Here is a 17,814-nt window from a genome sequence, read left to right on the forward strand (position 1 = left end):
AGATCTACAAGTGTATTAAAGGCATGTGCATTACCATATACAAGAGATTGGAAGATCACATAAATCTTTACAACACAACAAGCATCGCAGTGTCAGTAGCAGAGGTTGCTGAACGGCTGACAACATTACATTAATACCCACTTGAACCACTCCACAACTCAAAGGCCCTTATAGTGATATGACTGTGTTGTACAATGGCTACCGCTCGCCTCCTTACAACACTACTCGGAAACGAAATAGTTCCTGTACATGTTAGGCAGTGTGAATACAGTGACGTATTGAATGACAATTTAAGGCCGCCAGCGTGGAGAGAACGTTTATCCGGAGAGCGGAATGTTGGTTCAATTCCTATCCGTCATCCTAAAATAAGCAGATAATGGTACTTGGTGTTACCCTGCCTTGTCGGGGAAGAAGTCGGTCTGTACGCATGGAACAAAGTATCGCAACATCCCATATTTTTCACAGTATTAATATGTTACCATTACCTATAGCAAATAAACATATCCAGGCCTCAGTTTGACTTACTACCAGGATCAACTAATCCTCACGAAACAATTAAATGGAAAATCTGTACTTGAAAAGAACCGATAACCATAGTTTACTTGGAGAAGCAATTCAGACATGAAAAGATTTGGTAATTTTTAGTGCTGGTAACTATGGTGGTGTGGCGTTAACAAGAATATGACGTTATGTCATACAGTCCACAGGCACCTCACATACGTTTTAACCGAGCACAGTGTATATCTGATGTAACCTCCACTATCTGCAATAACATCCCCGACCCTCCTCCCCATTGAAGGTGTTACACGTGAAATCACAAACGGCAGGTGCACGTTATGGTCTAGCATTGTCGTCCATGAAGAATGGCCTTTTGTTTAAAGGATGGTCATCGAAATGTGGTACAACAACTCTCTCTGGGATGTTAGTGATGTACCGTTGCCAATTTACGTTCTGTTTGATAACTCAAAGGTCACGTTTATCGTCATGTGAGAGGCATCTCCACGTGCTCTATGACATTCGTGTGTGCATGTGGAGTGTTTCTGCGGTACCTTTCGTACGGCCAGTGGGCCCTGCCCATGACCTCAAATTCCAGTGACGTCGAGATTGGCACCAGGCCAGCCGTGCCGTTTGTACTCAGGGGATAACAACGGACGTCTGATAACTCGTCTGGTTTTTAAGTTACCTAATCATTTAACCTTGATATGTAAAATACATGCATTCTTAAGTAGCCTTAAAAGGACAACACTCTCAGTTCATATTGTGATAAAAATCTTCAAATAGATATATTCTAGTACAAAGTTCATTGCCCGCAAGAGCAATACAGGGGGTAGAAAATGGGCTCCATTGTCTGATGCTTTTAAATAGGTCTCACGTCTTCTCGCTATTCATAATTAACGTTTCTATACTTTGCTTGGTGTTTATATGCTCTGGGTGCCCAGTAACTAACAATTTGTAAATTTATCTTAGCATGGTATTTCATTTACATTTCATGATTTCTGTGTCCATAACTTTAACATGTTGTGCCTTAACTTGGTAGTATTAATTATTACCTTTAATAGGGAAGTTTCACCAATCCCAATCTGAGCCTGCAAGTAAGGGTTAGTGTGTTGATACCAGATTTGAAATTGTCTCTATTGCGAACTATTGCCTGTACTACCTATAACCAATATTCAATCTATGTATCCACCCACATTTGGTTGGTATCCATGTAATCTGATTTTGCTGGAATAAAAAAAGGAAAAGAAAATGTGCCACCATCCTTTGACCCATCTGTAGATATTGATTTGTATGTATTATAGTTACTTTTTAATTGATTATATTCTTGTATATATTGTAATTCATTAGTTTCTGACTTTTGTAATGTGGCGGACAATGTAAGGTCTACTTGGGGCCTTACTAATTGCCATGGAGGGGAAGAAATAAGACGGAAAGGAGACATATTTTCCTGCGCATTGCCAGCATCAGAAATGAATGGTTTAATTCTTATCCCAAGAGATGGAACCAGCGTTTAAGATATGGTTTTGGTTTATCTCCTTTAGGGATGCATGTTATTATTCCTTGTTTCTGGGTTACAGACAGTTGGCCAACTTCAAAACTGTAGTTTAAAGATCTCCACAGAAAGTTCTCCGAAGTCAAGCCAGAAATATATAAAGAATTCATAAGTAAGTCTGAACCTGAACTCTTATTTTTTTTAGATTTTTGTAATGCCCTTAGAAGTTCATCCATAGTAATAGGGCCTTCAGTGCTATTTGGATTCTCACTCTTACATGTGTCTTTGTCACTAAGTAAAGTCACGAGGTTTACATTGTTCACCTGGTGCTCTCTGGATGAATACAAGTATTCATAAACTTTAGTAGCCTCAGTTATGATTTCATCACAAGCATTCAATACTTTACCATTAGTTGTTTCTATTTCCTTAATATTTTTACTTCTATAATTTCTTGTCTCTAGATTACAGAAGTATGCTCAATGCAATTATTGAAGGGTCACCCATGACTGTTAGAAATTAAAGCTGCTTTAATCATGTTTAGAGTTGACATTAAGACAAACTTTAGATGTTACAGGTTACAATCATGGTTAACGATTATGGCATTAAAACAGGGAACAACATTTAAAGCTCAGAAAATAACGAAAACAAGTAAGCAAGCAGTGGTAATTATTCCAACAATTGACGATTTTGAACGTGCTTTCAGGCCTCGTTGACAATAAAAATTCACTTGATTGAATGCGGTGGAAAATCGAGGTCGAGCTATTGGCATGCACCAGGCGGGTGGAAGCCACCGTTGCACATTGGTGCACATTGTATCGTCACTCAGAGTGTGATTAGGAGACTCTGGCAGCGGCATCAGGCGACTGGAACTCTTGCTTATACCCAAAGACCTGGGTGTCCTAGGGTTACCACAGAGAGACAGGACCATTATCTCGTCAACATTGCCCTACGCAACCGATTTCTGACGTCATGCAAGTTTGGAGATGAACTATTTAACGCCGCCAACGTCCGCATTGGTCAGACTACAGTAAGAAGCAGGTTCCATTCAGCTGGCCTCCGTTCCCGACGTCCAGCTGTTCGCCCACCACTGACAGCACGTCACTGCCAAGCACATTTACTATGGTGCACATGTCTTCAGCGCTGGGATCAATGTCAATGGTCGTCAGTGTTGTTTACTGAGGAAAGTTGGTTTATATTAATGTTTCATTTCATGATGGTCGTAGGAGAATCTACAGACGATGTCGGGCTACAGCAAAGTCACTATTACACGTTATTGTGGGACATCTCACTGCACTGCGCTACAGAGATGAGATAGTGGCCCCAATTGTGGTACCATTCATGAGGACCATGCGTCACTGCAGAGGTCTCCCTCCAGGATGATAACGCTCGACCGTACATCCTACATCTCCGGAAAAATATCTTCTCAACAGTGGTATGGACATTTTATGAAACAGTTACATCAAGATATCAATCCCAATTATGACATTCCTAGCGAACTGGACTATATTAATGACCTTGATATAAACAAGCCATTCTCAAGTGAGGAAATAAGGAAATGTTTGAGAGATCTGAAAGTCAATAAATCTCCAGGGGAAGATGGAATTGCAAGCGAATTTCTCAAATCTACTGAATATTATGTAATTGGTATTTTAACTAAACTTTTTAACAAAATCTTCCGGCTCAATGGGGAAAGAGCATCATATGTCCACTGTTCAAATCCGGTAGCAAAGACGATCCTGGGAACAACAGAGGCATTTTTTTAATAAACACTGTTTGTAAAGTTTTCACATCAGTAATAAATACAAGACTCCTAATCTGGTGTGACGAAAAATAGGTTATTGATGAAGCCTAGGCTGGGTTCACACCCTGCTACTCGACGTAGATCAAGTCTTTACGCTTCATGCAATGGCACAAAATACCTTTCTAAAAGAAACGGGCGATTTTATAGACTTTAGTAAAGCGTTTGATTGTATCAATCATGATATTCTACTGGATACGTTGAGAAGTGTTGGACTTCAAGGGAATCTCTTGAGCATTTTGATATCAATGTGAGGTGAAGTGAGGTGAAATTGGGTTTAACGTCGTGCTTGAGAATATTTCGCTCATATGACGACGTGCATGCGTGTGTATGTGTATGTGCGGCTGCTTGTACTAGCCCAGACTGAAGCTGGTTCTATAGTGCTAGCTCGCTGAGATACCATGCCGCAGTGAAGCATGAATACCCCACTCAGACACATTATACTGACTCCGAGCCGACCAGTCCTTGTTGTACCCATTAATGCCGAGCGCAAGGCAGGGACCAACAAGTACCATATTTTAACGTCTTTTGGTATGGCGCAGTCGGGGATCGAACCCACGACCTTCCGCTCTCCGGGCGGACACTCTTACCACTACATCACGGAGGCGGTCTGATATCAATGTACAGGAATCTCAGTGCGTGTGTACGAACTGGAAGTGCTCTGTCTAAGTACTTCAGCTGCAACATGGGTACCAGGCAGGGATGTGTGCTGAGCCCCAAACTCTTTATAATCGTCATAAACGAACTAATGTCTATGATGAACAGGACGGGGGAAGGGTTATTTTCATTACAACAGAAATACCAGATATATATGCTCTGCTCTATGCCGACGATGTGTCATCTGTTGCCGACTGCACAATTACAAAGAAAGATTACTGTTATAGAAGAATTCTGGGACAAAACTGGGATGAAAATTAACAGTTTTTAGAAATGGTGGACCTCTTCGAAATTACGAGAAATGGCAATTTAAAGGCGAACAAATTGAAACAGTGAACCAGTACAGATATCTAGGAATTGTGTTTTCGCCGGAGCTGTCTTGGAGTAAGGCTCAACCTAGCCTTGCTGCACAAGCACGAAAGGCTATGTTGGCTATATACCAATATCAAAGGAGGTTCGGTGATTCTGCCTACAGTGATATGTTTAAGCTGTATGGGAGTATGGTGGTTCCAATATTGTGTTATGGTGCTGAGGTGTGGGGAACGTCATTCAGTAAAATCACAAAAACCGTTCACACTTCATTCTGAGATGCAAGAATAATAACATTCATGTCATCGAAGACGAGCTCCATGTGCAAAAAAAGTGCCCATCATATACAGTGATCTAAGGACGACACATCTAAAACCATTTCATTTACAAAATCCAACGATGAAAATACTAAAAGCTCTTCTACAATCCACTGGAAAAACTACTTTGCAGAATTTGTGTTATTTTTTTTTTAAAGTTACACGCTTTATTAAAACAAAATCTGACTTAAAGCATGTTGTATATCTATTTCATGTGTATAAAAGTATGTTTGGCCAGTGGCCTCATACTGAAATAGATGTTTGTCTGTCGGCCTGGCCTTCTTCGCCACCAGGAGTGTTGACTTCTGTGTGTGAACTTGCTTTTGAAGGGTACCCTGAAACGTTACCTGTGCTAGTCGCAAGCGCCCTTTTGTATTTATGCAATTTCTTTTGTTATCACTGCTGAAATGAAACTCCATACAACCATTACAAATTACTATGTCTCTCATATTTGTTTTAATTTCTTTGCAGATGCATGTAATATAGGTGACCCTTCAATAATATATTTACTGATGCATTCCCATTAATCAATCCATTTGGCTTTAGATCTTGCCAAAATTACATCTAATTTTCTTCGTCGTAGCAGTTGCAGGTCTTGTTTTTTTAATTTGTTATTATTCTACAACAGTTTCTCCAGTGTTGTTGTAATATCTATTTTAAGTTTTTCTTCTTTTTGTTTAACTATTTCTTTTTGAATGAAGCATGAGATGGTGGTCATTGATTGAAAGTTCAAGGTCAAGGGTAAAGATTTGGAACATGTTGAAGGTTTTCAAAGTTATAGATTCGGGCAGCATAATCCCTTTTTTAGTGAATGTATAATATTTTTAATTTCCTCAACGTATTCCTTGTCCTACAACAACGAGTTATTGAACTTCAGTGGACTTTCGCTTTGCTGTATTTTCAATATTCAAATGGAAACTAATTTTGTTAAAATCATTTTGTACAAATCTGGTGAATGAGAATTCGAACCATAGATATTACTCGGCGCGCCATTGAGAGTAATATCAATCAGAAGAAAGTTACCGGATTCATGTTTATGAACTTCATGGATCGTATGGTCAGTTTTTTATTAAAGAAAAAGGCCACAGCTCTTGACTGGCTTCAATGACAATTACGAATAATTGTCATTGAAGCCAGTCAAGAGCTGTGGCCTTTTTCTCAATATATTTTTCCTGTTGAAAAGTAAAATGTGTTTCTTGGATAAGGTAAAGGGGAAACTTTTCGGAACGCAAAAAGATGAAGACATCTCTTCTCTTAGCTAGATTACAAAGACCTCGACAGTTGAAGGAACCACACGAGAAATTGCTATCCATAACTTACATGATGCAATGGAATCACTTACTGATGCAATGGAATCACATTCACACCATTCACACACCATACGTACCTTGCAAATAAAATAAAATAAAATAACAAAATAATATACTCCGCCTTGTTTGAAACTCGCGTTGTAGACCTCCTGTCTGTCTGTCATCCTTACAAACTTGACCATAACTGGGCCGGTCCGGAAGACGGCCATATTGGATCCGCACCCAGCCGGGGAACATGTCGCGAGCGTCGTTATTTCCTATGGCGTGGAATATGTCTCTGACAGGCTCTTCTGGGTCTTCAGTTGTCGGTCCCCGTAGATAAGCAGGTTTAGCTTCCTACTGCACAGCTCCTGAGTCATGAATCTCTTTTCGACTCCGTCACGAAGACTCGATCCCTCGTCACTGACTCGCTATATCGCCGTTTTGTTCGCGCACAATTAAATTCTACAGTTTTCATAATTTCATGAGTGTTGTTTTTTCACTTCTGTGAAGTCACTTTTCAGGTCGTTCAGCTGGCGTGTAATGTCTTCAGACTGGCTACGGAAAGAGGCCGCAACAAACTGCTTGATGTCGGTAGCCATGTTGTCGGGTGGGTAGACAGGGTACACAAGATTTTAACTGTCAGTGGGTTCAGAATTTTCTGTTTTATTTGCTGCCGACTTTCTGTTGTGTGTCATATGCCGTATCTCCGTTCTGCTTACTTCGGCTTCCCCCTCGTCTTGTGTGTCATATGCCGTATCTCCGGTCTGCTTACTTCGGCTTCCCCCTCGTCTTGTGTGTCGTATGCCGTATCTCCGGTCTGCTTACTTCGGTTTCCCCCTCGTCTTGTGTGTCGTATGCCGTATCTACTGTCTGCTTACTTCGGCTTCCCCCTCGTCTTGTGTGTCGTATGCCGTATCTCCTGTCAGCTTACTCCACTGGTTCCCAATTGCGTAGATCTATGCTCATACTGTTGATCACTTGATTGTCTGGTCAGACTGGATTATTTACAGTCCGCTGCCATATAGCTGGAATATTGCTGAGTTCGGTGTAAAGCTAAACTCACTCACTCACTCCTTGGCGTCGGAAACAAATGAATTACAGTACATACACTAATTCAATCAATTAAGAAATATTTATAATACATACAAATCTTTATTTACAAAACTAGTCCAAGGACGGTGGCGCTGTTGCTTGTGACACTGTCATTGGATCCATAACAATGTCTTCTAGATTACCAGACGACAGCTCTATTTAACAGAAGAAGCTAACGCCATATTAACAACTCTTAAACATCGTAAATATAACAATACATAATATACTCTTAAAAAATATTGACACAAACCAATCCATGCTGAATGGAGGGAATAGTTGCCGACGACAAAACGTTTGAAAAGAGAAACGTTGAACAAAAACCTAACGTTACACTCACGTCTGTAGTGAATCGCCCTGAGCTGAAGCCTATGTAACATCAATGTTACTCCACATGCATTGCTTTAAGCCACCACAGACGACAAGAGAATGAAAAGAATGGCAGAAGCCCAACGACACAACGCCATCGGCCGTTTACAAGGACGGGTATCGCAGCATGAGGTGGCAGACAGACCATCTCAACCCTAAGGACCCGATACAACAATATGTATGTTAATGACAGACCCAGGTCAGGTCGACCTAGAGTTAGCACCGCCGCCCAGAATCGCTATATCCGGTTGAGACATCTTCGTTAAAACACCACGGCCGCATCATCCACAACAATCCAAATCCTTGGACAGCGCCAAATCTCCGACCAGACAGTCCTTGTCCTTCTCGATCACCGGATTTGTCCCCCATTGAACACCTATGGGATACTCTTGATCGACGCACGCGCGAGCGTAATCCGCCACCTCAGACCCTACAAGAACTGCACATAGCACTTCAGCAAGAGTATCAAAACATTCCTCAAGACAGCATTCGGCATCTCCTTTCTTCTATGGGTCACCGCTGCCAAGCTGTTATCGATGCTCATGATGGCCACACCAGATACTGACATTTCGCTCCATGACAACTATTTTGTTCTATTTGCCATTTTTTACATTTGTGGAAATTTGAGTTTGAAATTTTGGCATAATGGTATTATGTAATTTTGAATATTGTCTCGTTGCAAATGGCTTTTTTTGGTATTTATTCCGTGTGACTTTAATAAAATTACTCCTCTAATCCCTCATTTAAACGTAACTTAAGGGAAAACGAAGATTTTATGCTTGAAGTAGAACGCTTGAGTTAAAATCTGAAACTATTCTATACTTTTTTAAGCACATATTAAGTCTTAAAGTGTTCTATTTCTTTCTTCACTTTCTTTATAATCTATAATTCAGAAACAATCGACTACAACGAAAGCATACAGAATAATAAATATGGGAATTGCGTGTATTTGTTGTTTTATCGAAAGGTGTTATTAGTATTGAGGCAAAGAGTTACTTAAAAATAAAATTACTTAAGTAAATAATGCAACTCAAAAACAAGCGAATAAAAATAATCTCAGCTCAGCATACTGGTTTTTTTTCGATGAAAAGGATAAATATGAGTAAGCCAAATGTTTGAAAGCCAGCCTTGGCTTATAAACATTTCTAAACAATAATGAACATAATGATTTAAACATGGCCATCAACCATTCAAAGAAACAATTGCTGTGCCAACTTTTTCTGTATTAAAAACCTTTTTAATATGAACATTTCTGACCAGATATAAAAGATAAGAATGAAGAAAACATTTTAATAGATCAGGCTTTCAAACCATGGGTTATGAACATCGACACAAACCTTATTTGTCTGGTTCAAAGATTTAAACATTAACACCTTAAAGTGCCTGAATCCAAAGGGCATACTCCTAAAATATTAACATTATAAATTGCCTGGAACTACAAAGATCATCAACTATAGTTTATACGCCAGTGAAGGAGACCCTGTAGAAATATTGTAGAGCATTGTCTGATGAGATGTCCTTTAAAGTACCAACCTTAAAGACTGTTAACGTATCCAAATTGTCATTAATTGCTAGATTAAATTCTCACCAATGACGTTATTTCTGAACAAAATTAAATGGAAATTACAGCACGATCAAATCATTAAGTCTATTATTGAATGAATACGCTGATACAATGATTTTAGCATTTATTCACCTGAATTTATGATGATCATCAACATCCCACCAGTTCCGTCCAAACATCAAAGAAACCTTTGATCACATGATGCAAATTCACTCAATTGATAGGATGAAATGATAGAATAGTATAGAACTGAAATCAAGTGAAGTGTTTTTAGATAGAACAAAATGATTCTGTCCCTGACAGCTTTATTATTGAGAAATTCTATTGATGTTAATTCTATCGTTTAGAGCTCGCCAAGAACTTTCAAACCATACCAAAAGGTCAATATGACCTAATTTATGACGATAGAACAAAAAAGTTCTCATGGAGCGATTTTACTCTGACCAAGTAGTTTTAATAGTCCTCTGTGGTTTTCCGAAACACTTTCTGGATAATCATGTTTTGGAAATTTGTAAAGTGATAATTTCACCGTAATTCACCATTGATGTCATTTTTGAATCAGTTATATGCTCTCAGTAAAACAGCAAAACAGCATGTCAATTTTTTGTTGTTGAAGAGTATATTTCTCTCTTTCTTGCCTTCAGGCTATTAAATTTGTCTTCTCAACATCCTCTTTTCTTGACATATTTGTAGGCTTTCTAATTTCATCTTGATGCAAGTTGTCTCACCCTGAAAGAATAAATGCCCGTGTTTATTCTAATTCATATATATCTTGTAATTATTGTCAGATTGCTTAAATGTATTTATGTGTGATTTAAGTAGTGAGATTTTCCCTGGAATTAGCGTCTGTTGGAAGAAATAACAATACAATAACTACAAAATGCTTTATCGTATAATATTAATATGTAGTACACTATTATGTTCGTAGATGCAAATCTTACATTTGATGTATTTGGTCAGATGCACTAGTTCACATTGAACATTCTCTTTTGAAAATTTCCGCCCTGATGAATCATGTTTAATAACGAAAAATATATATGGACTTCTTTTAGTTGTTTCTAGCAGTGCTACCTACCTTACGAGGAAACAGGCCACGACGACAGCGATAACAATCAGAAGTATTACGCCGATAACTGGTATGATGACTTGGCCAACAGAGACGTTTCTGTCACTCGGTTCCGTTCGGGCGGTATGGGTTGTGCTATTATCGGTGGTGGAACCGACATAGGTTATACCTGCACATAAGTATCAGAGTCAGAGAATGTGTACATGGGAAAAGGTTAAAGGTATTGAACAGTGATAATGGCAGTTAACCAGTTACAATGTATTTGATCCGCAACAATGGTAAGCCAGTTTTACACTTTTGCTTCAAACCTGAAGCAATTGTTGTTGTTGTGTTTTTTTTAATTTATTTCAATCAATCTGCATTTGAAAGCTGCATTTGTAAACTTCGTTTGTAACGAAAATAGATAAAAAACTAGAAGACAAGAATAAAGTATTAAAAAACGACTTGGTTCTTACAGTACCAGTATATGATCATCCACGTATATATGTATATTTGTCTTTAATCTAACACAGATCACACATCTTTCCTTAACACATCATGATGATACTTCACATGATAAATGAGAGCAATAGTCTCATAGAGGTAGCTACACAACACAATTGATACAAAAGGTACTGTGAGTGCATGAATCAGCCAATAGTACCTACTGGAAGCAAACACAACTCAACTAGTGCTCAAAAGAAACTACACACGGCAAAATATTACCTCCAAAAAATACTACCCCTAAAAAATAAAACTATAGTGAGCCATGTTACGCACGTACAGACCCATCCTTTCCAGGATCAAACGGCGAAACGAGTTAACGAATCGCCTAAACATCGCAAAAAATCCGGAACAACTTTTTCTGATGTAACACGAAATGCACGTGCAGACTGACGGTACAAGGCAACCTAGGCGACACGTGAGCAACACAGTGATAGACAGAACACACAAAATATGCCACGTTTGAGGCAAATCGAAAGAGAGAGAGCTGTCGGACTGGCCCAACAAGGACCCACCCACACCGTCATTGACAGAACCTTCGGCTGCACCCTGGCAAGTCATCAGACCTCAATGCTCGAAGATACAGGAATGAAGTTTTGCGACCAGCCGTGTTGCCATTTATCCAGCAACATCCACGTGGCATTGTCTACCAACGCAAGGACTGACACACGATTTTCTCCATAACGCTAACATCGCTATTTTGCCGTGGCCAGCATGTTCTGCCGACATGAACACTTATGGGACTCCATGGATCAAACAATCAGTAGACTACCAGCGCCACCTGCCACCGCTCAACAACTGGAACAATGTCACCAGGAATGGTGACGGATCACGCCTGACGCCATCCGTCGTCTTACGTCATCAATGCGTCGACGTGTTTTTGCGTGCATTGAAGCCAATTGTGGTCACACTCACTACTGATTCAACATTTGATGATATACTGAGTCAAAATAAAAACCTCACAATTTATACTTGTAAATAAAAATATCTATTGTTCAAGTAGACAGTTTTCGGGTATAATAATATTAATCCACAAGTATCGACTCAAGAATAAAGTCACCACAGCACATTGAAGTCAATCCAAACATCGTGCACTCCACAGTAGTGCTAAAACGTGTTTTTTCACGTGCCACTGGTCACCTGATCTTATCATTACACGTGCATTCGATGGCACGTGTTCCCATCAACTGTACAAAGTGAAAAAAGGCTTTACAGCACTTACAAGAACAGCCAAGTCTTACGTCGCGCTGCGAGCTGCTCCCATTCTTGTTCGACGACCATGTCGCGGATTAGAGCTGTGTCTCGGTGCCTAAGTGGCGAGACGATTGTCCTGATACATGTTTAATGAGGCAAGGAAAGTATTGGCAAGGAACCTGCAAGACGATCACATCACGACACAGTGATGGCGAAACGATACGTATCCCGATACTTTACAATAAAATTATAAAAACAGGACATATATGATACATATAATGAATTAATCTTTATTTGTTATACAGCAGAACATGAGTTACATTCACACACTTAAAAGGCTGTTTATGTGATTAAGTTTCAGCATTTAATGCTTAAGAAAGTACAATGAAACAGATTCAGTATACCTTGATCTAGGTTTCCCTTGGAAAGTTGTGTTTCTGCACCAACGCTTTCACAGACAATTCAATATAATTCATACCAGAATCATTGAAAAAAACTCTTACGTATGCTTTCTAAATTTTATCTTCTCTTTCTTAACAAAGCTAAGACATAATTCATAGTTGTTAATAAATGGTGTTATTTGGCAAGCAACAAAACATGTTTCAGTTACTTAAAGACAAGTTTTTAACAGTTCACAGAGATTGAAAAATATTCACATTCTTTCACTGATACACCAGCCCCTTTGCTGATGTAACACAGATGGCAGACACAAACAAATTCCTATAAGGTTCAGTTTGTTTCTAAATTTTAGAAATATTTCAAAAAGACTCCTTTCGTAATCCTAATGCAATACTCCTTACAACCTTAAGTAGTTTTTAAGTAGTATCGGGAGATATCGTCTCTTGTGGCGATACATCGATGTATCATGGACTCCTGAATATATATCCTGATATATTGTCTAAATGTGTTTTGTATCGATGCGTAGTTGACGATGCAAACATCAATACTATCGATGAATCGTTACACCACTATCGGGGATTCATTTTGACGCCATTACATCGACGTCAGCGTTTGCTGTAGGCCCGACGACACCTCCGATCGACTCAGAGAGACTGAAATCGAGTTGTCTTCAGTGATGAATCAAGATTTACCCCCAAATTCGCTGATGGAAGGGTGAGAGCGTAGAGGCGACGCCGTGAACGTTATGCTCAGTGTTGTTTACAGGAAATTGACAGATTTGGGGGGCGGAGGTGTCACGGTTTCAGGTGCTTTCTGTGGTATTGCCCGTTCCCGACTTCTGGTTTTCTGTGGGAACCTTAATGCTGCAGGTTACAGCGACCAGGTGCTAGCCCCCGAACTTATTCCATGCATGGAAGGACATGATCAAGGTCTGCACTTTCAACATGACAATGCCAGACCCCATACAGCCAACTTGACCAGGAATTACCGGCAGAACGTAGGAGTCAACGTTCTTGACTGGCCGTCATGTTCACCTGATCTCAATCCAATTGAGCACATCTGAGATACTCTTGGCAGAGGTCTGCGCACTCTCAGGAACCTACCCCAGAATTTGCAGGATCTTGGTGCTAATTGCAGAAACAATGGCGCCGACACCCCAATACTGTGTTTACACGCATCAGACAGTCCATGAGGAGGCGTTGCTTGGCAGTTGTGAATACATTGGGTGGCCATACACGCTACTGAACGTTTGAAACATCAGATTAAATAGTTTGTGACTTGACACTTTGTTTACGCCTGTTATTGATACATTCTGTAACCACATGGAACCTATTTTTGGCATTGTGGTTATTCTCAGTTCACCCTATCGACCTTAAAAAGTAAATGATAACCTCTATACCCCATTCTTGTGTCCTTTCCTTTATATATTGTTTAATGTATGATTGTGAAGTTTCTAGTTTCACTCAGTACATTTTGCAGAACAAAAACAGCCTTGTTGATTTGTGTAAAATTTTAGATTATGACACTGCATGTCTTTCAACGTCAGTCAAACGGTACTTTCGACTTTGTATAAAATGAAATTGTGGAATTTTTTTGTTGAATTGAATATTCTACTAAAATTAAAAAGAAGTTTATTGATAAATGCTTTTCTTTTCTTTCCAAGTTTGGTATACATTCTTTTGAGCACTAGTTTATATATACAGCCGACAGTCAAAAGCATTTACTGGAACCAAACACAACTATATGTACAAGAACCAGTGACAACACTTATTGGAAACAAACACAGCTATATGTACAAGAAACAGTAAAAGCACTTACTAGAAACAACCACAACTATATGTTCAAGAAACAGTAAAAGCACTTACTGGAAACAAATACAACCATAAGAACAAGAATCAGTAACAACACTTACTGGAAACAAACACAGCTATATGTACCAGAAACAGTAAAAGCACTTACTGGAAACAAATACAACCATAAGAACAAGAATCAGTAACAACACTTACTGGAAACAAACACAGCTATATGTACCAGAAACAGTAAAAGCACTTACTGGAAACAAAGACAGCTCTATGTACAAGAAACAGTAAAACCACTTACTGGAAACAACCACAACTATCACAAATCTCCACCAGTCCATGTAGTGAGAAGTCATGTTGACGTTCACCTGAAATTAGGTGAACTGTATCAATAACTGTAAATGTGAAAAGAGGTATAGATATAAGCGTCCCAAATGTTACAAGAACCGTTCTCTCATCGGACACTGGGTACTCTTCAGTAAATAAATCACACTCCTTCTGATCAACGCATATATTGTTTTTATCACCGATTTTCGTCATGATTAAAACGGCAAACCCTTTCGAAGTCCACAAAAAATCTCAGCTAAAATCAGAATCTATTGTACAATTTGGCTCGTATGATTTGAGCGATGCTCACACTATCAGTCATTGCTTTGTCTGTGTTAGGCCACTGGTCAGAATACTGCTACTTTGAGAAACAAGGAAACAACATATATATATTATATATATATGTATGTATATATATGAACCGAACCAAAATTCACGGTGTAATCGCAAAATATAAGCGTAAGAGGATGGCACCAACAGTGACCTTCATATATACATCAAGGCTCGAATAATTTAAATTTTGACGCGAACATATCTAGCCCCAGACTATCCTACAGCAAACGTGATGAAATACGCCTCACCCCGTATGGCTACTTACCAGATTTCGCTCGAAGATGGCTTTTGTGTTAACGTCAGTTGTGCTCTATATCAAACACCTTTAAGAATTGAATGATATGTGCCTCTCCTTAAATCTGCCTTTGCCGTCTTAGTTCTGAGCTTATATAGTACCACTATTGCTATCGATTTGTTGAACATTGTAAACCTTAACACGTATTCATGATGTGTTGACAGTGTGATCGGACAAATAACCTCTCCTTTGTTGATCGGGAAGACTTCACTTGTACAACTGGCTCTCGTTAACATTTAACTTGTTCAGGTATTAACTGCAAGGCAAAATTGAGTTAAGAAGTTTTAACTATAATTGTTTGTATTTATTGTCTAATTCTGATTCTTGTACAATTTTCCATTTATAAGTATCCTCTTCTACAACAGAACAAACATTATGCATTAAGCTGTAACAGGACTTGGTATTATCAGGAATATCAGCAACTTTTCATCGTATACGTCTGGGCAAACATCACTTGGAAAGAACAAGTCATATATATATATAATAAACATTTTGACCAATTGCTCTTTTTATGATATTGGTATAGAATCTGTATTTTCTTTGGGAACAACCTTCTAATGAACAACATTGAAACGGACATCGTATCATAGAAACTAGCATTTTGAATGCACGTGAAAGCACTAGATACAAGCAACAAAATCATCAGACTGATTATAGATTATAAATAACAACCGCCAACGTCAGCGAGTAGTCATCCTTGATACTATATAGTCGATATCTGAAAGGAGAATACCATTTCTTAAAAAAATGTATATATTAATTTGCGAAAAAACAGTGTCATATTGAAATATGGTGCTTGAACTCTTGCAACATTGACTCGATACTAAAGGAGGTTAAATATATGTTGAAACATGTTTGGTGTATTTTCATCTTATAACCAATTGTGTTGCACTATGACACACCTTATAGTTGAATCCACGTAATGAAAATTAAAGTTAAATGGCCCTGACGGGACTGGAACCCGTGTCGCCTCAGGACAGTTATGATCAGCCGAGATTAATACAACGGTAAAAATAATCCCCTTTTATTATACACGAACTGCTCTCTAACATGGACATAAGTTAAATATTCTACTGAGGTTGGTGAGCATATGCTCTTGGCATCATGACTAAACCCGAAGTGATAATGTCGGTCCATGATGGTAGTAAAAGTCCTCATTGTTCCTAGTATCGTGGTCTACCCTCAGTTGTATGTGATCTACAGCCCGGCTGTACATTGTCTTCTCCTGAATAGTCTCCTGAATACTAAGTAACTGTATTATCAATGTGGGACATGTCTTAGTCACGATAAGCTTGACATATTGCTGATGTGCTCTCAGTCACTCACTCACTTAAATTTCACAGTGTAAAAGATCAAATGTCTGTTAACATGTAAAGACTATGTTAACTCTCGGCATGGACTGGATAACTCCTTGAATTTGACTTTGTTTTCCCACAAATGGTGGATGGTGTTGAGATCGGGCGATTTGGAATGCCATGGAAGCACTGTAATGTTCTCATTCTGAAGATAGTGGTATGTGCTGTGTACGACCTGCATTATCTTGACGGAACAACTCCCTCTGGCGGTCAATAAACCATGTGAATCCATGTGATTTCGTCTCTGTCCCGAGTAGCAGTTAAACCGTCCTCAAGGCGCACATAGTTAGATTTCTGCATGTAGGATATGGTTCCTCACATCATGACACTCCTACCATCATATCGATCAACCTGGGCCACACATATCTGGGCAAAAAGTTCATTTCGATGTCGATAGACACGTACTATTTGGTCACGGCACTGAAACAGAAAGCGTTATTCGTCACTGAACCATACACGTCGCCACTTCTGTAGATGTTATGATCGAACGTTATTGCAGCACTGGACTTGTCGACGCCCATGTAGTCGTCGCAGCACATAACCAAAAGGGTCTTCTGATTCGAAGTCCAGCTTGTTGCACACGATAACGAATGGTTTACACCGACACTCTCCTCAAACCAGGCACTGCACTAGTAGTTGCTGCGACAGTTCGAATGATGTACCTACCCTGCTCTGCGATGGTAATGTGAAGTCTCCCACTTTGGTACCGATCTTGCGTAGCATTAGTTTGTTGATATCGGTCCGATAAACGACTGATGGTACTCTGGTGCACACTGAGGTGACGTGCAACGGCAGACTGAGACTTGCCACCCTCCAGACGTCGAACGGCAATGTTTCGATTTAAACCAGCGAGCCGCGGCATAACGGCATAACGCCATTATTTCATTTAGCTACAAAATGCTAATAGTTAGTGTCCCTACTCGCGATTCCTCAGAACTGCACGTACATCTTGTGAACCACTTTTTTCCACCTTTTTTGGCCTTTCGAACGACAACGCACATTAAAGATTCCGAAAATGCGTTTTTGCGCTGTGCATTGGTTCCTTGTACACAAACCAGCAATATATAGCAAACGCTCTTTTTACAATATTGCATAATATCTGCATACATTTCGTAAAGCAATATAACTTATGCGTCTCCTTTTTGGGAGAGTATATAAAATATTCTTAACACGAGTAG

At 39.3% G+C, this 17,814-nt stretch overlaps 1 protein-coding gene across 1 annotated transcript in view; it reads right to left on the bottom strand.

Annotated features, from left to right (window-relative positions):
- LOC124267501 (putative ankyrin repeat protein RF_0381) overlaps positions 1-6,962 on the bottom strand; it is a 10,926-nt gene extending 3,964 nt beyond the window's left edge. Inside the window, exon 1 of the mRNA XM_046702425.1 lies at positions 6,878-6,962. Coding sequence (XP_046558381.1) covers positions 6,878-6,962 — 85 coding nt within the window. The remainder of the gene's footprint in view (positions 1-6,877) is intronic.
- Between the last annotated feature and the right edge of the window lie 10,852 nt (positions 6,963-17,814).

The sequence above is a fragment of the Haliotis rubra genome, unplaced genomic scaffold, assembly GCF_003918875.1.
Source record: "Haliotis rubra isolate DU_JTF1 unplaced genomic scaffold, ASM391887v1 Scf1004, whole genome shotgun sequence".
NCBI classification, from domain to species: Eukaryota; Metazoa; Mollusca; class Gastropoda; order Lepetellida; family Haliotidae; genus Haliotis; species Haliotis rubra.